The sequence below is a fragment of the Nannospalax galili genome, unplaced genomic scaffold (assembly GCF_000622305.1).
Source record: "Nannospalax galili isolate Female #2095 unplaced genomic scaffold, S.galili_v1.0 scaffold231, whole genome shotgun sequence".
In the NCBI taxonomy this organism is placed as follows: Eukaryota; Metazoa; Chordata; class Mammalia; order Rodentia; family Spalacidae; genus Nannospalax; species Nannospalax galili.
The window spans coordinates 2,453,484-2,473,693 of NW_008330120.1; the positions used below are offsets into that span (position 1 = coordinate 2,453,484).

The 20,210-nt window shown below is 47.4% G+C and overlaps 1 protein-coding gene across 2 annotated transcripts in view; it reads right to left on the bottom strand.

Annotated features, from left to right (window-relative positions):
* Rab22a (RAB22A, member RAS oncogene family) overlaps window positions 1–20,210 on the bottom strand; it is a 59,660-nt gene that overhangs the window by 8,906 nt on the left and 30,544 nt on the right. For both annotated transcript variants that reach the window (XM_008842458.2, XM_029568150.1), the window contains exons 3-6: window positions 14,445–14,526; window positions 3,572–3,643; window positions 3,382–3,488; window positions 2,767–2,876 (exon numbers count right to left, since the gene is read on the bottom strand). In XM_008842458.2, the coding sequence (XP_008840680.1) occupies window positions 2,767–2,876; window positions 3,382–3,488; window positions 3,572–3,643; window positions 14,445–14,526 (371 nt within the window). The remainder of the gene's footprint in view (window positions 1–2,766; window positions 2,877–3,381; window positions 3,489–3,571; window positions 3,644–14,444; window positions 14,527–20,210) is intronic.

The window sequence follows — 20,210 nt, forward strand, 5'->3', positions numbered from 1 at the left end:
TTGAGATGGTCTCACTGTAACCCCAGTAGGCCTAGAACTTGCTATGTAGACCAGGCTGGCCTCCATCTCACAGAGATCCACCTGCCTCTGCCTCTTGAGTGCTGAGATTAAAGGCATAAGCCACAATGCCTGCCTTATTTTATTTTTTGAGACAGGATCTTGTTAGCCCAGACTGGCCTCAACTCACTCTGTAACTGAGGATGACTTTGAATTCCTTCTTTCACCTGCCCTCACGCCCCGTTTATGCAGTCCTGGGGATGGAGCCCTGAGCTTCAGGCTGAGCCGGTGCTCTGCCCACTAAGCTACATCACCAGCCCTGTTTGCCTTTCTGTAGTGCAGCTTAAGATTCCACACTACATGTTTAGATCATCTATATCATCCCATACAGCTATAAAAGATGCATTCTCGTGACTGGTATGTGTTAGTGTCATCAGTCAGAGTTGGGAAAGGAAGAAATGGGGACTATTTGCTGTGTAATCCCCATTTTGCTGTTGACAGACATTGAGCAGTTGTTTCCATTTGGAGCTACGACGAACAGCACTGCTCTCAATGTTCTCAACATATCCTTTGGTGAACATCTGTCCACATTTTACTAGCTATCTCTATGCCCAAGAGAAGAATTGCTAGGTCATTAGATGTGCATGTGTTTTCTGTGACTTTATTGGCAAACAGTCTGCAAAGTGGTAGTTTTGGTGCAGAATTCCTTCCCCAAGTCTTTGTGGTGTCAGGCAGGACCTGCTGCCCATGGCTGCAATGAAACTCTACTCCAGTTACTGACTCCCATCTGCGTGGGTCTGGCCGTCCTCTTTGCTTTACCTGCTTTCCTGAGCCACCTGCCACTTTCTTAATGTTTCATACTTTCTTTTGGATATGAATCCCTAGTTGATTGTTTGTATTGGAAACATTTTCTAGTCTAGTTTGACTTTTATTTCTGATTCCTTCAATGAACCTCCTTCAAAATCTACACACCAGGCACAAGTTATGTGATAAGGCCCAGTGAACAAAAATCGACAGGACCCACCTATCTCTCCCATTGTTTAAATCTCTTGAGAACATCCTTAACTTTTTGTTATGAGTGTGATACTGTTTCTCTGTCTCTCTCTCTCTGTGGTGCTGGAAACTAATGCAAGGCTTTGAACACTCTCTGCTGATACAAGCTTTGATGTAGGAAATTTTGCTGTTGGTATAGTTCACTACCTTCCTATTTTTAACACTGCTACATCAAACAAAACAAAACAAAACCAAAAATCAAACCCACAACAAAAACAGTAGCAGTTTTTTTTTTTTTTAACCACAGGACACACTGCATGGAGATATTTAAAAACCGTTAGGATTCCTGCTTGATCCTATGCTGCCATTTAAGATTGTACCTGGATACCTGACAGCCACATCTCAGCAACGATGAACAGCATGTCTTAACCTGGAAAAGAAGGGGCTGCTTGGGAATGTGCCAGCAGTAGACCACAGGCTGTATGATTTCTGCAAGGATTCTTAAAAGGTTTGCTCTACTGGCCAAACTGAGACGATGGAACACAATTGATCAAAGTCCAGATCACTGAACTATGTCAAGTGTTGCAGAGCTGGTATGGGGCTCATGCCTGTAAATCTTAGCACTTGGGAGACAGAGGCAGGAAGATGCTGTGAGATTGAGCCTGAGCTACAAAGTGAGAGAACTCAAGACCCTATCTCAAAAAAAAAGTAACACAAGATGAAATAAAACAGGCCTAGTCTCCAGAGTGCAGAATGGCCCGAACTGCAGAATGGGCACCAGCTGGGCCCTCCAAGTCTTGCTCCCTTGGGGCAGCCCCTGCTGGGGTGGGGTAGGCTCTGGAATGTGACTTTCATCCTCACGCAGGGCAAGAGCCCTTCCAGTTGCAGATATTTGGGCTCTCAATCTAAGGGATTAGTGGGCGAATGTACTAAGCACCATGACTGGCTCCTTCCATTTGGAAGCTGGCTGTGCTCAGTTAAATCACCCAGCTCTGCAATGCCAGGACTAGCAGGCCTCAGCTCCTGCTCTTATCCTTCAAGACCCTTTCCCTGAGGGTCTGCAGGCTCTCTTCCACCTTCCTCAACTGCTTTCTTCGAATCTTTTATTACTATCTGAAATGACCCTGCTTACCTGGAGCTCACTGCCTGCCTGCCTCAATAAAACACAAGTTCCAGGAGAGCAAGGGCTGTGTATATCCTGTTTAGGCTGGCTCCCCCGAGTCTGGAACAGTTCCCAATAAATATTTTGATGAATTTGAATGAAGTCAATAAACACAGATGCAATCTGCAGAGGATCCTAAAGGTGTGAAGCCGCCACTCTCTCCCCTAATGTCATCATGTTAGCACTTGGGAAGAGAGAGAAGGTGGAAAAGGACTAGCCTGGCCTCGCCCGGGACTCATTTTGGGGTTTTTTCCTTACAGCAAGAGCGTATCTATATTTCATTTCCTTTTATTTACTGTGTTCATCTGTGTAATCATGGATGGTTAACTGAAGCATATTTGAATAGGGAGAGGAGAGGACAGAGTTCATGACATCACCACCTGAGCACTGGCTCAGGGACCACTCCTTCTGGAAGGGCAACCATTGTCAATCTGATAGCACCGCCCCAGAAAGTCCATGGTGACAGGGTCCCCGGCTGTTCTTGCTTGCTCAGATCTCATCTAACTGAGCAGAGTCTCAGGGACTATTTCAAGTAATGTGGGATTCTAACCAGGAAGAAAGCTGTTTGAATTTGCCCTGAACAGAGGGAACCCACGAGGTACAGTGATACTCACTAATTTCTATAAAGAGTTCATTTATGTTTATCGCATTTTTTGCGCTGGTCTCTACAAAAATCGCATGGATGGAGTCAGCGTAGTCCTTAGCATCTCTCTCCATGACTTCTCTGGAAGGCAACAATTGAAAATCAGAAACTCTGCCCATCAAGACCCTAGCATTATGCCCTACCCAGTAATGAAGGAGACTGTCTGGCCAGCTGTGGTACCAGCCCAGACACAAGCTCTTCCCAACTACACAGCCTATGCATGCACAAACACATTCAGGGTCATCGGCAGTGAGAATCAGACCTAGCGCAGAGAAACTGCCAATAAAATGTGCGTTTTGTGCTCAGGTACTCTGTGCCACAAAAGCCTGGGGCGGCCTGATCTCAGATATGTCGTATGTGACTCCACCAAAGTCTAAGTAAATGACACACCTGTCTACACTAATATAATTAGCTTCAAAGGCCGTAAGTCTTCATTTTCAAGTTTAGCTTGAAACTTCAGGGCCAACCACATAATGAAAAGGAATTTCTCAATGTCAGAGGTAAAACAGAAGCAAGCTCCTCACACTGGATGTGGCTCACTGAGAACACCTATCAGCCTGGGACGCTCCTGCTCCCAGTAACTCACCTGCCATCGACAAGATCGCACTTATTTCCTGCAATGGCGACGACAATATTAGGCGGACCGTGCTGGCGAAGCTCTTTCACCCAGTTCTTCAGCGTTGAGAATGTCTCCTGTGGGAGGAAAGGGAGAGTAACTGGGGACCCTAGCACCAGCCAGTCCCAAGGCTCCCAAGGAACAGAGAACACAGCCTTACTTCTTTTGTGATATCATAAACGATTATGGCTGCAGCCGACCCTCGATAATACATCGGTGCCAAGGCTCGGAACTGCAGAGGTGAGAGGAAACAAGAAAATTGGGAAAACCAGTTAAAGACCCTTCAAACTAAGCCCATTATCTCTGCACAAAAGGTAATCTTTCTCTTAAGCCACAGAAGATGACATAATGCTTTAAAGCAAATGAACCCATAATGACCAAAGGCAAAAACTTTTAATGTAACACTGAAATGCCTCTCAGAAGATAGTTTAGAATACAGTTTTATAGGCATTAAATATGGTGCTATAAACAACTGTTTCAGCTAAAAAAGCTTTTTAATTGAACTCAGTGTTGTAATTCCCAAATTCATTTGTTCAATAGTCCTTTAAACTTTGGCTTCCCAAACTATCAAGGAGATAAAAATAATGCTGTAACAGTTCTCCAGAGATCTGGCTGCATTGGGGTGTCATGGAGATCACCCTGTAATCTAGATGCAGATTGTCCTAGACACGAATGCACATTTAAAAGTCACTACTTGAAGGAGTTTGTAACTTGCTTTTCTGGTACCTCTGAGGACGTGGCAGTTCCCAAAGGCCTGGTCTTAGTCCACTTCCACAGACTTAACACAACAAGTGCAGCTTTTGCTGTGTCCTCCTACCACACAGGAGAGGGACTTGGAAGGGGAGAAATCATTCTCACAGCAAGGGTGATCCAGTGGGCTACTTTATCCAAGGAGTGTGAGTTGGAAATGTGAAGCTCTTTCCTCATTCAATTCTGGGTCCCAGGCAAATGCCCAGGGTGGCTTTCCAAATGCTACTCTGGTACTTCAAGACTTGGGCTTCATCTTACACCCTGACTCAGAAGCCTGGTTCCTCCGAGTGGTATGACATCCCTGTACCATGCCCCCTTTACAGTGGCGAACCCCGAACCCTTATTTTTGGGGGAGGGTGGGGGTTGGAACAGGGTCTCTCTGTAGCCCCATCTGGTGTGGAACTCGCTATGTAGACCAGGCTGGCCTTGATCTCATCTACTGGGATTAAAGTTGTGTGTCACCACACCTGCTAGGTGTTTACCTTTTTGAGTAAAGCAGTAAAATTATGATCGCAATCCCTGTGAGGGAAGGCATGTCTGCTTGGCACGTTCTACGATCTAGGGGCCTAACATGGACCTTGTGCTCTATAGGTAATCAAGAGCTGTTAAGTGAATGAGCAAGAACTGTATAATGCTGGATGTCAAACTCAGTGCAGAGCCATGGAAACCTGTCTTTTTAGAAAAATGCCCACCTCTGGGTAAAAGCCTGCTTACATTCCAATGGAACAAAAACAAGGGCTGTAAATACTAGAAAGCACATCAAAAGACAAAATTACATCATTAGGTGAAAAGATTAAAGGAGTGGTGGTGGCTTACTCCTGTAATTCCAGAGCTTGGGAGGCCAAGGCAGAAAACTGCTGTAAGTTCTAGGTCAGCCAGGGCTATTTAGCCAGATACTGTCCCCCTAACTCCCAAGAAAGACTTAAAATGTTGGACTGACTTGCACAGTGTAAGGGGAAATGATGCAGCAGTGTGTTGCGGAGGTGAGGCCATGGAGCAGTCTCTGTTTTGCACAGATATGGGTTAGCAACACCCTTTTAGGACACTTCGTTCTCTTCAGATTTTAAGGTAAAATTCACACCAAGAAAAGCAGGTTATGAGCATACAATCTGAGAGCCTGATGACTGTAAGGGTCCATGTGATGCTATTCACCACCACAGAAAACATTTCTATCAAGACAGAAAGTTCCGTAGTATCTCCAGCCTTGATAATGCTGCCTGTCTTCAAGGCCATCTGCCTACATGAAGATAACTACAGTCATCTTCCTTTGTTCACGATATGCACAGAATATCCTTTTCTATCCTCTCTCTCTCTCTCTCCATCCATCCTCTTTAACCAACAGTGTGGTCCTGCTGCATGGCTGCACGGTACAATTTCACCGCCTCTACCTTCTAGGTGGGATGCTCAGTTCCTTTCTGTTTAAGGATGTGACTGGACACAGGTTTCCTGCTTTGTTTCAACACTGGCCAAATTTATAAATTTATAAAATGCCTCTATCCCCCCTTCTCCTTTCTTCCTCTTTTCTACCATGACTAATTTTTAGTATCCCTGGTTGGTCTTGAATTTACTATGCAGCCAAGTGATAACCCTGACTCCTGACCCCTCTGTCTCTGTGTCATGAATGTCAGGATTACAGGGCGCCCTGCCCAAGTGGTGCTGGGAGACAACCCTGGGCTATGTGCACAGAAGGCAGGCACTCCACTGCCTGAGCCACACCTCTAGCACTCTTCCATTTACTTTTCACCTGCACTTTCTTGCATTACTGTTTAAGTGGTTGTTCTTGTAACTGCAATACAATTTTTCTATTCCTAGTTTAAAATGTATCATCTCGGGGGCTGGAGAGATGGCTCACTGGTTAAGAGAACCTATAGCCCTTGTAGAGGACCTGAGTTTGGTTACTAGTACCAATGTCCAGTGGCTCACAATTACCTATAACTCCAGCTCCAGGGGATCCAATGCCCTCTTCTGGCATGTACCCCACACATAGACACAGACACAGACACATAATTTTTTAAAATCTTGAAAAGTATTTCACTTCATATAAAATATCATAATCTTGAACAGTTATAACCCCCTTTACTTCTTCACCGTTCTTTGACTACTGTTACCAAATGCTTCAGATGCATTATGCACTACACACTAATTTTTTAATTGAATAGCCAGTTCTTCAGGAAAAAAAAAGAGAAAGAAATGATTCCCTAGTTATCATTTCCAGAGCTCATTACTCCTCATTACTCCTCTGGGAATGAAGGACCACCTCATGTCACTTCCCTGTAGTCTTAAAAACCTTGCTGGGACTGTGGTTGGTGAATTCTTTGCTTTTGTTTTTCTAACACTGTCTTTGCTTTCTATCTGAAAGCTGTTCTGGGCAGATGGGCTGTATACATGCTTTCAGCATGTCAGTAATTCTGTCCCACTGGCCTTGTCCCCACTGTTATTGTGAGAAGTCAACCACATGTACACTGCTGTCTGCTATACAATGTCCCCATGGTTACTGTGAGAAGTCAACCACATGTACACTATGCTGTGTGCTATACAATGTCCCTATGATTACTGTGAGAAGTCAACCACATGTACACTGTGCTGTGTGCTATACAATGTCCCTATGATTACTGTGAGAAGTCAACCACATGTACACTGTGCTGTGTGCTGTACAATGTCCCATGGTTACTGGGAGAAGTCAACCACATGCACACTATGCTGTCTGCTATACGATGTCCTCCTGGTTACTGTGAGAAGTCAACCACATGCACACTATGCTGTCTGCTATACAATGTCCTCCTGGTTACTGTGAGAAGTCAACCACATGCACACTATGCTGTCTGCTATACGATGTCCTCCTGGTTACTGCGAGAAGTCAACCACATGCACACTATGCTGTCTGCTATACAATGTCCCCATGGTTACTGTGAGAAGTCAACCACATGCACACTATGCTGTCTGCTATACAATGTCCCATGGTTACTGTGAGAAGTCAACCACATGTACACTATGCTGTGTGCTATACAATGTCCCCATGGTTACTGTGAGAAGTCAACCACATGTACACTATGCTGTGTGCTATACAATGTACCTCTCTGCTTTCAGGGTTTTCTGTTTTTAAAAACAATTTTATCATTTTATTCTCTTTGAGTGTATTGCCTGCATGTGTTAAGTGTAATGCCCATGGAGGTCAGAAGAGGGCATTAGATCCCCTGGAACTGGAATCTCGATGGTTGCTAGCTGTCATGTGGGTGCTGGGAACCAAACCTGGGTCCTCTGCAAGAGCAATCAGTGCTCTTAACCACTGAATCATCTCTTTAGCCCCTCAAGAGTTTTCTCTTTAAAAAAAAATTTATGAGCCGGGCGTGGTGGCGCACACCTTTAATCCCAGCACTCGGGAGGCAGAGGCAGGCGGATCTTTGTGAGTTCGAGGCCAGCCTGGTCTACATAGCAAGTTCCAGGACAGCTGGGGCTACAGGGAGACCCTGTCTCACTAAGACCAAAAAAAAAAAAAAAAAAAAAAATTTATGACCAGCATCCACATGGCAGCTAACAACTGTCTGTAACTCCAGTTCCAGGGGATCCGACAGCCTCTTCTGACCTCCACGGGCAGAGCACAACATGGGTGCACTTACCTACATGGAGGCAATACATGCACACACATAAAATAAAAATAGAAAAAAATTAAATTTTTTTTAATGTATACGAGTTGTTGACTATATATATGTAAGTGCAATGTAATGTGTGCGTGCAATGTGTGAATGCAATGTCTATAGAGGCCAGAAGTAGGTGTCAGATTCTGGATCTATGGACGGTTGTCAGGTGCCATGTTAGGTGCTAGGAATTAAACCAGGGTCCTCTGCAAGGGCAGCCAGTGACCTTAAACCGCTGAGCCCTCTCCCAGCCCCTGGAGTTTTCTCTGTTTGCACCTCTCAGCAGTTTGATGATGAGACACCCAGGTCCAGCTTTTGTTGTACTTTCAAGTTTGCTGAACTCTCTGGATTTGTGAGTTATCACCTCACCAAACGTTGAAAGAGTTTAGCCTTACTTGCAGAAACCCTGTCTTTTACTCCCCGACCCCTTCTCTCCTCCCTTCCCTAGGTCTCCAGCTATACTTTGCTGGCTGATGTGGCCCTGGGGTCCTGGTGCTGCTCATATTTTTCTGCGCTCTCCTCCCTGTTCTTCCAAGTTATCTGTTCTATCTGTTGTCCACCCAGCAACTTCTCTTAGATGCCATGGCTTTTAATTTTAGATTTCCATTCTGCATGAGCTTTTCCATTCATGGTTAAGTCTAATGCACTCAATCTCTGGACATATTTGAAGGCCCGCTTTCAATCCTGCAGCTGCAGATTCCAATCACAGGGTCCTGTTGGTGCTCACTGCTTCTCTCCAGGCGCTCTCTCCTCGTGTCCACACATGTGTAACAATTCTATGAACTGCCCCGTGGTTGACACATTGTCACGTCTGAAGAGTGATGAATAACTGGCACCGCTTCTTCTTCTGTCTCCTCCTCCTGCTCCTCCTCCTCCTCCTGCTCCTCCTCCTCCTCCTGCTCCTGCTCCTCCTCCTGCTCCTGCTCCTCCTCCTGCTCCTCCTGGGTCTCCTCCTCGCCTCGCGAGAGCAGCGTCCGTTCGGGTAGACGCGGGGTACAGCCCGGGGACCGACGCGGAGCGGGGCTGCTGCGGTGGCAACGGGCCGGGAGCCCCTCCTCGCCCCCTCCCTCCCGAGCCACCGAAGCCCTGCGTCTGGAGAGGGGCTGATGGAGCTGCGCAGGGCCCGGGAGCCATCTGCTGGCTGCTGGCGACGAGAGCCGGCGTGCGCCGCAGCTGCCCTGGGCCAGTCCCCGGTGCGCCCATCCCGGTGCGCCCAGGGACCCGGAGGCCCTGAGGCTGCAGATCCCGCCGCTGCCGCTGAGCTGTCCGCGCCGAAGCTGCCGCTTTCTGGAATCTTTCGTGCACTTCTGACTCTCGGGCCTCCTTGAGCCACGGTGTCCTCGCACTCGCGTTATTAATTTCTCATTTCTAGTGATGGAGAGCTACGCAGCCTGAAAATACTGGTGTACAGCGGTTTGCAAAGAAAGACTCCTCCTCCTCCTGCTCCTCCTCCTGCTCCTCCTCCTGCTCCTCCTCCTCCTCCTCCTCCTCCTGTTCCTCCTCTTCCTCCTGCTCCTCCTCTTCTTCACCTTTGTTTTTTGAGTCAGGGTCTCCCTGTAGCCTTAGTTGGCCTGGGACTCTCTATGTAGACCAGGCTGGCCTCAATCTCAGAAATTTGCCTGCCTCTGCCTCCTGAGTGCTGGGATTAAAGATCTGTACCACAACACCCAGCAAACCTGGTTTTGTGGATGGTTCGGGTGGATCTATTTGGGTTTGTTCTGAAACCCAGACACAGTCTCTCCTCCTAAGGAGAGGCTTCAGCAGAAAGCCTGAGCAGCTTCCCAACTCCCTCTAGCATGGCAGATTGGATTCAAACTTCAGACTCCAGCTCTGCCAATGGGCAGCAGCGAATCTCTGCTGTCTCGCTACCACCTCCCGTTGGTTTCTATTGGGTTTTAAGAAGTCCCCCTGCACATTCTTAATCTGAGAGTCAAGCGAGGGCTTGTGGAGAGCTTCTAAACAGGCCTTGGGTCATCCCTTCTTGGGGTTTGCTGCCTCTTTTTTGTCAGCAGTTTCCTGCTGGACTCTTCCCTACCCTGTGTGCACAGATGAGAGGTGCCTGTGAAGAGCTGGCCTGTGGAGGCCTCAACTGTGCCAGCCGGGCACTCTACCCATGCCACTGGCCGTTCTGTTGGACCCGCAAGAAGGCCATTTTATAGAGTTTTGTTCAGAATCTATAGATAAGGGGGGGGTAGTCCATTTTGAGCTATACTACCGTTACTGACATTGTAACTCTGTCCAGATCCTTTCGGTGCAAAGACAGAAGATGGAATCAGATAAAGAGATAAAAAAACGTCATAGATTTGTGTGTGATCTGGCTCTAGATTGGGGACAGCAAACTCTCCCTGTGAAAGGTCAGAGTAGATGGCTTCAGCTTTGGGCCTTACAATTTCTGTCACGGCCACTCATCCATACTACTGTGGACTGAAAGCAGCCAGACAAAAGAAAGCAATGGGCACGGCTATCTTCAAATAAGACTACTCACAAAAACAGGCAACAGGTTCAGTTGGCCCAAGGGCCAGTTTAGAGCCTAGCGTGAGGCATTCCGAGCGCCACCCTTGTTCTGATTGAAGCTGAGAGCAGTTTCTCCTGTGCACAGTGATGAATGAGTGCCCTCACACTGTTCTGTCCTCCTGAGGACGTCGTCAGCAGTGTGGAAGGTGCAGGGGGTAAACCTTCAGGGCCGCATGTTCAAGATGGGGCTGAGCAAGCTTCTAGGACACCACACCAACAGGCACACACTGGAAATGCTCCCCTGCATTCATGGTGGTCATCTGTGCACGTGCTGGGCTATCTCAGTACCACAAATCTTCTCGGAGGCTCAGATGAACGGGTGACAAAATGAACTCACTTGGCTTGCAAATGGCAGACAAAGGACTCATAAACATTCAGTCTTGAGAAAATAGGCTTAAAATCATGAAAACAAGTTTCATTTAACCCCTCCTGAGGACGTCGTCAGCAGTGTGGAAGGTGCAGGGGTAAACCTTCAGGGCCGCATGTTCAAGATGGGGCTGAGCAAGCTTCTAGGACACCACACCAACAGGCACACACTGGAAATGCTCCCCTGCATTCATGGTGGTCATCTGTGCACGTGCTGGGCTATCTCAGTACCACAAATCTTCTCGGAGGCTAAGATGAACGGGTGACAAAATGAACTCACTTGGCTTGCAAATGGCAGACAAAGGACTCATAAACATTCAGTCTTGAGAAAATAGGCTTAAAATCATGAAAACAAGTTTCATTTAACCTGGCATTTGAAAAATCTGAGGCTTATTTTTACAGCCGGGAGTTAATTCTTAGGCTGAACACTGAGTCAGTTAGGCAGACTGCTTCTTCTGATGGAAGCATGTGTGAACTGCTGACCCCTCCCCTTCACATCACGGCCGACTCCCATTGTCCTACCATAAAAACAGGCATTTTGAAAAACCATTTGAGAGCGCCAGGCAGTTTCTCCTCAGTGCTTCCTGACCTTCTGATACAAACCACTGACTTTTTAGCAGGTGCGTCAGTATTGGGCAGTGTTTTTCTCTTCATTTACTATAACAAGATCACTAGAGTCAAGGACTTCAGATACCATTCAATTCCTCAAACTCACTTTCACTGACTTAGTGAAATCACTTTGCTGTCAGTTGAAAACTGACTGTCAGAAAGAAAGGCCATCATTCAGAGCTACATGTGCAACAGATGTGAGGGTGGACGGGGGATATTTGTTCAGTTCATCAAGAACCCTTTTCGTTTTGTAACGGTTTTCAGTTCCATTACAAATCCCATCATGAGCTAAATACTAAACAAGTAAGCATCAGTCACGTGCTACCTACAGTGGGCAGAGAGGACCCGTCCTCACCTGTGCCCACGCAGGGCATGAACCAAGCACATGCACGAAGGCAGTCCCTGTCTCTCCAGGAGCTCACAGTCAAGTGGAAGGCAGAAACGTTAGAAGGCAGGTGACCAGCCCATGGCTGAGGGCAAGCAAACACTCTTCAGGATACAATTCTCCTGCTAATCTGTCCACCCAGCACTGGCATCAGGTCTACTTCAGGCACTGTGCTGGGCTCTGGGCCTACAGCAGTAGACAAGACCCTGTGGTCTTAGCTCCTCAAGATTACAGCTTGTTGCAAGAGACTGTCAATAAAGGAAGTTAAGAGTCTGTGATAAGTGTCTTGACATGAATCGGGGCAATGATGGAGAATGAGCCTGAAGCCCTGCTTAGGTACAGAAAGGCTGCGGAAAACCCTGCGGTGTGACCAAAAGCTGGTAATGAGTGTATGAATGAGGGAGGAGAGCACTCCAGTGGGAAGGACCACTGTGTGTGGAGGCCTGCTGGCAAGTATGCCTAAGGACCTGCACGGAGGCCAACTGGGAGAACAGTGGAGCAGGGTACACGGGCTCCAAGTCCCTTCAAGGCAGCAGTGCCTGACCAACGCTCCCCAAAGATCTTGTTAGAAAGGATATGGGGCAAAACTCTGTTGAGGGGAAGCAGGGAGACCAGTCAGAAGGCTACAGAGCACTTCAGTGATAGCACAAGTCAGCTGGAGCAGGCAGTGGAGCTGTCTGGGGGCAGGGAGGGGAGCTGAAGGAGTACGCAGGGCAGAGGCTGAGGGGGATCCAAGACAATCTTCAGATTTGAGTCTGAGTAACGGCTTTATGGCAATAGGGCTGGTTAGGAGCTCCTCTTTTGGTGACATCAGAGGTAGGCTCTAAAGGCTGGACAGAGTTTTCCTGCAAAAGGTTGGAAGAAGGACTAGAGTCTAAAATTGAGTGGCACACTGGAGAACCACACACATTCACTGCTGTCATAGAGACTGCTGGGAGGAGGTGAAATTGAGTCTGGCCATGGCTGGTATACTCAGGTTACTGAAGGCCTTGCCAAGACAAATGAGCAGTCCTTGACCCAGAAGATTCACATATGGGGGCTGATCCTACAGTCTGGAACCCTGGTATATACTCTTGCCCAACAACAAGTGGCTACAGCCAGTGCTCACTAGCTGAGGCTCCTCTCCCAATTCCTTCCTTGTTACATAGGACACCTGCTCAATATCCCTGTCCCAGCCAGGCCTGTAAGCATCTCCTGACCAGCTCTGTCTGGACCGTGCGGTGGTACTTTTGGCAAAGGAAGGCAGGGTTGCACTACCGAGCAACAATGTCTGCTAAAGAATCAATTGGAAGTGAGCAAGTAAGTGGTGAGCAAACCAGGTGGTTAGAGTCCTTACAGGCTCCTGCAACCATGTAGGTTTTAGAAAGGGAGAAATACTCCTGGGTATTTCTCTTTTCATGTCACAGAAAAGAGATGTTATTACATTTCCGTGTACCCCCAGGACAGGCTCTGATGCAGAGCCTAATAATGGAATCTATATTGTGGCACGATTCTTAGTGACATGATTCTTACTGAGGCCTCAAACAGATATGAGGGGTTGGGCGACTGAACAGGACTGGGTGGCAGGACACACATAAACTAGTAGGAAAAGCTCCATCAGTCTGGTTAAGAGGACAGCTCTCAGGGCAGTGTGTGGATGCAGCCAGCAGGACTGTGGTGAGCAATGCCTCTGCAGGACGGAGTGCAGTGGTTAGCAAAGGTCCTGCTGCCCCAACTCCATTCTACACCACATGCCACCAATACAGAAGGATGGGCAATGGAGGACGGGGTCTCTGAGGAGTGACTGGGCAAGAGCACGGCGCCCAGCATTAAAAATGGAGGACAGCGGACAGCGCCAACTTAAGACACTCCATCTGTCCAAATGCAGCGTCTACATCTGTGACACTAGTAATGGCTTGTTTTGTTTTCTTCCATTTGTCTGGCATGATTCTTGTCAGATTTTATACCACACACAGCATCTATGTTGTCTTAGATAAGACTGTGATGACAGACTATTTTTCCTGATTACTTCGGCTACACTTTTAAGAGCTTAAGCTAGCACTGTTCATCCATCAGATGCTCTGTTTGGACAGAACTGTTTGAAAACAAAATTAAAGAGCAGTTGAATAATGGGGTGGCTGCCACAGGCACCCCGCAAGAGAAACTGGACTTAGAGCCCAGAGGGCAGATGAGGCAGAGGGGGCTGCCTGTTGAAGTTCTGATTTAGGTGGGCTTCCTCAAACCCCGCCCCGCTCTGCCATTGAGCTCTGCTTGGGCTCCTCCCTGAGGCAGCCAGCCAGCCACTGCGGTCAGTCTTGCCACCAGGCTTTCTTAAGTGCCTATCGCAAGGCGCCACATTAGCTCCTCCATTTCACTTAAATCTCAAACTTTATATGCTGTAAAGTACCCTCTTTAGCTTTTAAAAGGCGGCTATAAATGAGCTGTGCTTAATTTTCCCTTTCTACCACTAATTCTTTTACATCTTTACTAGAGGATGGGGCCCAAATTACACCCAATGCTCGAGCAGGATTTTATCAGGCCTGTTAGCCAGCACTTACTTTAAGACACTAAACAGTCTAAAAACACCCTCAGTGCCCATTATCACTTTCTCTATCAGTGGACTCTGTGGCTCTAATTGAAAGACAAAGGCCAGCCTACACAAATGGAAATAAATGTGTCTCTGGCGCACAGAGCAGAAGTGAGTAACGTGAAATGACAGGGACGGTGACAGTTTAGTTGGAGCTTTAATTTGGTCTGGGCCTCAGAAAAACACAGTAAATTCAAGAGTGACTTACTCGTTCTTGTCCAGCTGTGTCCCAGATTAGGAATTTATGGAGCTCATTTTGGTACTGGACAGTCTTGGTCATAAAAGACGCCCTATAAAGAGAGACCTAAATGATCAGAATGCAGTTATTTAAAGCACATGTCCAGCCCCAGTTGGAAACATCACTTAAGATGTAGCACACAGACTCCCAGTCCCTCACCACATCCTCACTGCATCCCTCTGGAGGTTTCAGGGATGGTCAGACTCTGGCAGCAGAGTTCTGTCAAAATAAAGCATTAGGCACATCTGCCTGACAGAGGAGAGAGCCTAAAGCTCCACATCAAAGAACCAAGAGATAGTCTGATAATGTAGAGGTTTAGTGTCCCTTGTAAAATGCAAGACACTGTCATTCAACAGGTGGGTGTCAGGAGAACACTTTCTTTAAAAATCATCTTATTACTATTGTGTGTGTGTGTGTGTGTGTGTGTGTGTGTGTGTGTGTGTATAAATATGTAACCATGGTGCATACCTGTACAGCAAGTGCTTTTTACTGCCGAGCCATTTCGCTGGCCCCGTGAAAAAGCATACTGAACACCGCTGTGTTGAGGAAGTATGTTACTAGTCAAAACACCTCAGGTCATTAAGCGACATGCCACCAGAAGTAGCTAAGTACTAGGACAACACTAGAGTTCGTAAACCTAAGATGCCAGACACAACAGGAAGATAGCTCCTAGGATAGCACTGAGGTGACCAGGTGTCTGCACACAGGCTTCTCGGCTGAGGCTCAACACCAGCACTCAGGGCACTACTCAGTGGAGAAGGAGGAGGAATCACACTTTTCAGGTCACATGGCCCATTCAGCAGGGGCATTCAGCCCAGGTGGTTTTGACAAGGGAGGGTTCTGTTATCTTGGGGTCCTAGGCGTTTTAGAGGACCTTGAGGTCCCAGGTGTTTTGAAGGAGCTTGAGTGAGGCCCCAAAATGTCTGTGCATTTCCAGAGGAGCCCTGGTGGCCCAGAGCAGGAGCCTGGACACTGAGGTTCTAAGACACAGGCTCAGCAGTGTCCTAGGCCTGGCTCCAACACTGTCTTCTGTTCCCCACCTCACCTAGAGGGCCTGGGAAGTCTTTTGTTTCCACTCTGGTTCACAGAACCTAGAAATGGCTTTCTGCTGTGAATAGCCAAGTTGTACATTTTTTAAAGACAGGCTTCCTTTTGTAGCCTAGGCTAGCCTTGAAGTTGCAATTGTCATCCTCTTGAGTGTTAGGGTTACAGGTATGAGTTAATGTGCCATGCCCAGGCTGTATTCTTGAATCATACCCTAATCACTCCGATCTAGACAATGAACTCAATGGTTAGACATTCTAGACATAAGTAATCTCCAAGAAAGTGCAAGTTGTGTTAGAAAGACTTATACTGCGGAGATAAGGCATATCAGAGCCTTGGTCTAAGGAGCTTGAGAGCTGATATAATGAAGTCCTGGCAACGTCGATGTGCACTCGGCACAGAAGGCAGCCTCCAAAACAGTGAGTCAGGGTGCAAAGTGAATGAAGGCAACACCACACTCAGTGTAGGTGCCCTCTGCCGGGAGGAGCCCTTGGTAGAAGGCTTTGTGTACAGAAGGTGCTGTGTGAAGGTAGTTAGCAGAATTTGATGAGTCACTCTGCCAAATCAGGTTGTGCAACATGGTTTCCCACTTAGGAAAGATCTAGCATTCAGAAACCATGGTTTATGGAGAGAATCTGTCAACTGTAAAGCACTGTGTCTGCACAGGTATTACTGCTACTGCTTAAGGGAAACTCTAGGAAATGTTTTAGTTTAAACTCTCCAATTAGTCCAAAAAGCTTTCGAACCCAACCCTCCATCAGTTATGGCTGTGGTGCTACATGGTAGAGCGACAACGAACCCAACTGAAACCTGCTGCAGAGCTGGAACACCCATGGTGACTGCTGAAAGGACAAGAAAAGAAGCTTCCGGTGGACCAGAGATAATGAAGGTAATGCTGGGATTAGGACACTAGACTAGACTCAAGTCCAACCTACTTTCCAGCCTTTCCCTTTAATGAAACAGACTTGGGGGACAGAGAATACAGCCAATCAGTGTTATTCAGTGTTTGAAAGGAATGAACTAGTCTGACCCTGGACCACACTTCCAGAACTCCCCGCTAGGCTTCCCCATAGCTCCTCCCAGGGCTTTCTTCTTGGGTCTGTGATGATGGCTCCTGCCTGTCCTTGTCATATTGCCAGCTCCTCAGCAGCCTTGTCTCAAGCACCCAGAAAAGCCTCACTGGTCTCCTCCCTGCTCCTGTAGAGTGGTAGGGTGGCGTGGTGCTGAAGGACAATCCGATGCTCTGTGTTCTGACTCTGTGGCTGGGCCACCTGCTTGGATTCCCCGTTCCACACAGTAATTGTGCTGCAGTCAGTCTCACATCTTCTTTTCAACCCTCTGCTGCTCCTCGTTAGGGCACCAGTCTGTGTCAGCTTCTCTGCGAAAACAGTCTATTGCAAGTCCTGTGGCTCCCCACAAGCTCCCCAGTCAACACTCCCAACTTTGGAACGGATGACTTCTCGCCCATACTGGCAGTGATGTCCACTCTTCCTGACTGTCCGAGTCAGAGAAATCTTTTCCTTGGCTCATGCATCAGCACTGCTTTGTTTACGTCCCAGCTATGGCACACCCGGCTACTGCGAGACGCTCTCAATGGCGCTCCTGGTGGGTGAGTACGGCTCCTGGCACTCTGCCTGTGCTCCTCACTCATTGGGTTTTGCTCAGACGTCAATGACACCCAAACCTACAGCTTCCTACATGACTCCATCTCCCAACAGTGCCCTGGGTCGTTAGAGCAACCATCACCAGGTCTGAGCAGCTTATCCTTTAAAAAGACTTTGCCCATGTCCAACTTCCTCATGAGAACTGTAAGTTACAGGAAGGACCCTTCCTCTAGCTTTCCTCTGTAGCCATCATCCTCTTCATCTCCCTTCTCTTTTCCATCCTACAACTCTGGTGTTTCTGTGGTGCCCACATGTTATGTCAACACTTCCTGAAAGCATCAAGGATGAAGTGCCATGTAAGGTAGGGAAGAGCAGGGGTCGGTGAAAACTCCTGCTCTAGCTGTGGCCAGGGTGTGGCAGAAAGAAGTGGTTCCAACAGGGCAGGGCTGCCTGTGCCCAGACCCTGCCTGCCTTCTGCTCAGCCACCAACTTCAACGCCTCACTAGCCAGCAGGCGGCGAATAAAATCTGATTGCTGCACACAGTCACTCTGTGCTCCTCCTTCACCGAGTCCTCTGCAGCCTCCCGAGGAGGAAGCTGCTGCATCTTCTGTGGTATCTCTGCTGCTCTATCATGGTTGAACAAGAACTCATTCCCACCTCCAGTCCAGTGCCTCTCCTCCTCTGACCCTAATGATGTCTGTTTATTATACCGGGCATCCTACCTGATTTTAAGAAACTCAAACCTTGACCTTCTCACCTGTGAAAATCACCTGCTCCTCAGCACTTGGATTTGGTTCCTCTCTGAATCAGTAACACTCTGGATTAGGGTCAGATCTGGGAGCAGGTGTTCCCTACTGTCTTTCAGTGGCCCCCACTGGGCTCTGAGCAGAGGGCAGAGGCTACCTGCCTCACTCAACCATAATCTTTTGGCTATACCTCTAGTCCTATCTGTTGAGCACTTTTCAAAATTGAATTGACTTTAACTGTTAATGTGGACACTCCTTATACCGTGGTGCCGATGGGATTATTTCCATCCCACCCCCCACGATGGTCCCAAATTCTAAGTTCTCAGTCATAGACGTCTGCCTGCCTTTCACATTGTGACTAACCCTGTTCTCATTAACTTGCATCCAATTTCATAGTAGAGTTGTCTGGGCCTTCATTTTACATTTAATCTACACCTGCACCTCAACCTCTAAAATAAATTCATAAACTGGACCCTAATCTTTAGGTGGATTTACTATAATTTTTCCTTCCCATCTTCACTTGAACTCTAGGATCTCCTTTAATGTTCAAGTTAAATGATGCAGAGGGTGCGGTAATTTCAGTATCTTGCTTTTTGAAAAAAGGCAATGGCTCCCTGCCATTCAATGATACATTTTTATTTTCCAGCCTGCCATTTACTTGTCTGATAACCTTATTTTTCACTACTAAACTGTCTCTCCTCAGTCTGCCTAGCCAGATCTTATTACCTCTTTAATCTAAAGTCCCTACCAGCATTATTTCCTGAAGCCTTTCATATGCTTCTCCATTTTTCATGACATTCTAAAAATATGACTTTCATGCACATCAAGTAGTCACGATCTTTGGTCAGAGTACGTGTTCCCAATGAAAATACTTGCTACAAGGTGTTTTAAAAATTTCTTTTCTTTAACTTCAGTAACTTGTTTAGCTCTCCTAGAAGACAGATGTGCACCAACACTGCACTCCAGACTTGCTACTCTGGGCCTTTTCTGTGCATGGTAATGAGGTGCCGCCATCCCCATTATGCACTTTGAGGACGAACAGCCCAGCACACTTTACAATTAATGAGACGCATTCTGTCTCACATTAACAGCACTTCCATCTCTAGGCTCCACGTACAAAGGCTCCACCAAACACACACCAAGATGGAGACACGGAGATAAACGCTGGGCCCTCCTAGTTTTCCTAACAGATTTCAAGGGTTTCTGGGAAGGTACAGAAAGGTGCAAGTACTCGTCAGTGCTCAGAGAGGGTTTGCTGAGTACAAGGCAGTCTATTTATGGCAGCACATCTTTCGAACCTGAAAGCTGCTGTGTGCGGTGACACAAGCTTATCATCTCAGCACTCGGGAAGCTGACAGGAGGACCCCAAAATCAAAGTCTCGACACCTTGTTTCAATTAAAAAACAAAAACAAAACAGAAGTCTTATGAGTACCTACAAGTTTGGTTTCACAGCAATAAATATCGGTAAACATCCGAGTCTTGCTAGATCTGAGGCCTTACTAACATGCGCCCCTGCTTGTCCCAGGGGTAAACTCAGGCTGTTCCACAGGTTCACGTACATCCCACGTAAATTCTGCCTCCTACATCCTGGTCATATTCAGAAAGACTTCTGAAAATATTTATTTAAACAGAAAAATGTCTATAGAATTTATCCCCCCTTTCCTAAAAGTTTTAGGAGTAACATAATCCACACCATAAACCATAGAACCAGTGACCACACATAGGCAGCTGCCCTCCTCCTATGCTTTCCCATGTGAGCCTGTTTGCCTTCTTGGAGCTTCTGGGGCTGGGTTCAGGCCCTCATCTTGACCTGTGTGGCTAAGATGCCAAAGACAGACCCAGTGAGTAGAGCGGCCAGGTCCAAGGGCAGCCACCCAGCCACCTGCCTATGCTCGGCACAGCAGTGCCGTGACACTCTCTTGCTCCTTCAAACACTTGATCTTCCACAGTCTTTCAGGAACACAGGCAGGCAGGAGGAAGAAGACCCCAGCACTGCCCTTGAGAGGTTCAACTGGGAGGACTGGTCAGACAAACAATGACAACGCAACCGCTGTAGGATATACCCGAAGCATAGTCAGCTGTAGGAGCAGAAACAAGCCAAGTCTAAGCACAAAGAATCATGGTGATGCCAGATGTGGGAGCTGCACAACCCCCAGCAGGTTTGCACCCTCACCCCAGAACTTGCGATAGGTGATCTCACGTGGCAAAGGGGTCGTGTCAAATGTGTCTGTTAAGACTCTGTGATGGGGAGAAAGTAGATCCTAGATCACCTCTGTGGGCTGGATAGAATCACAAGGTCTTCACAAAGGGACCAGGAGGAATCAGAGCTAGGAGGAAGGT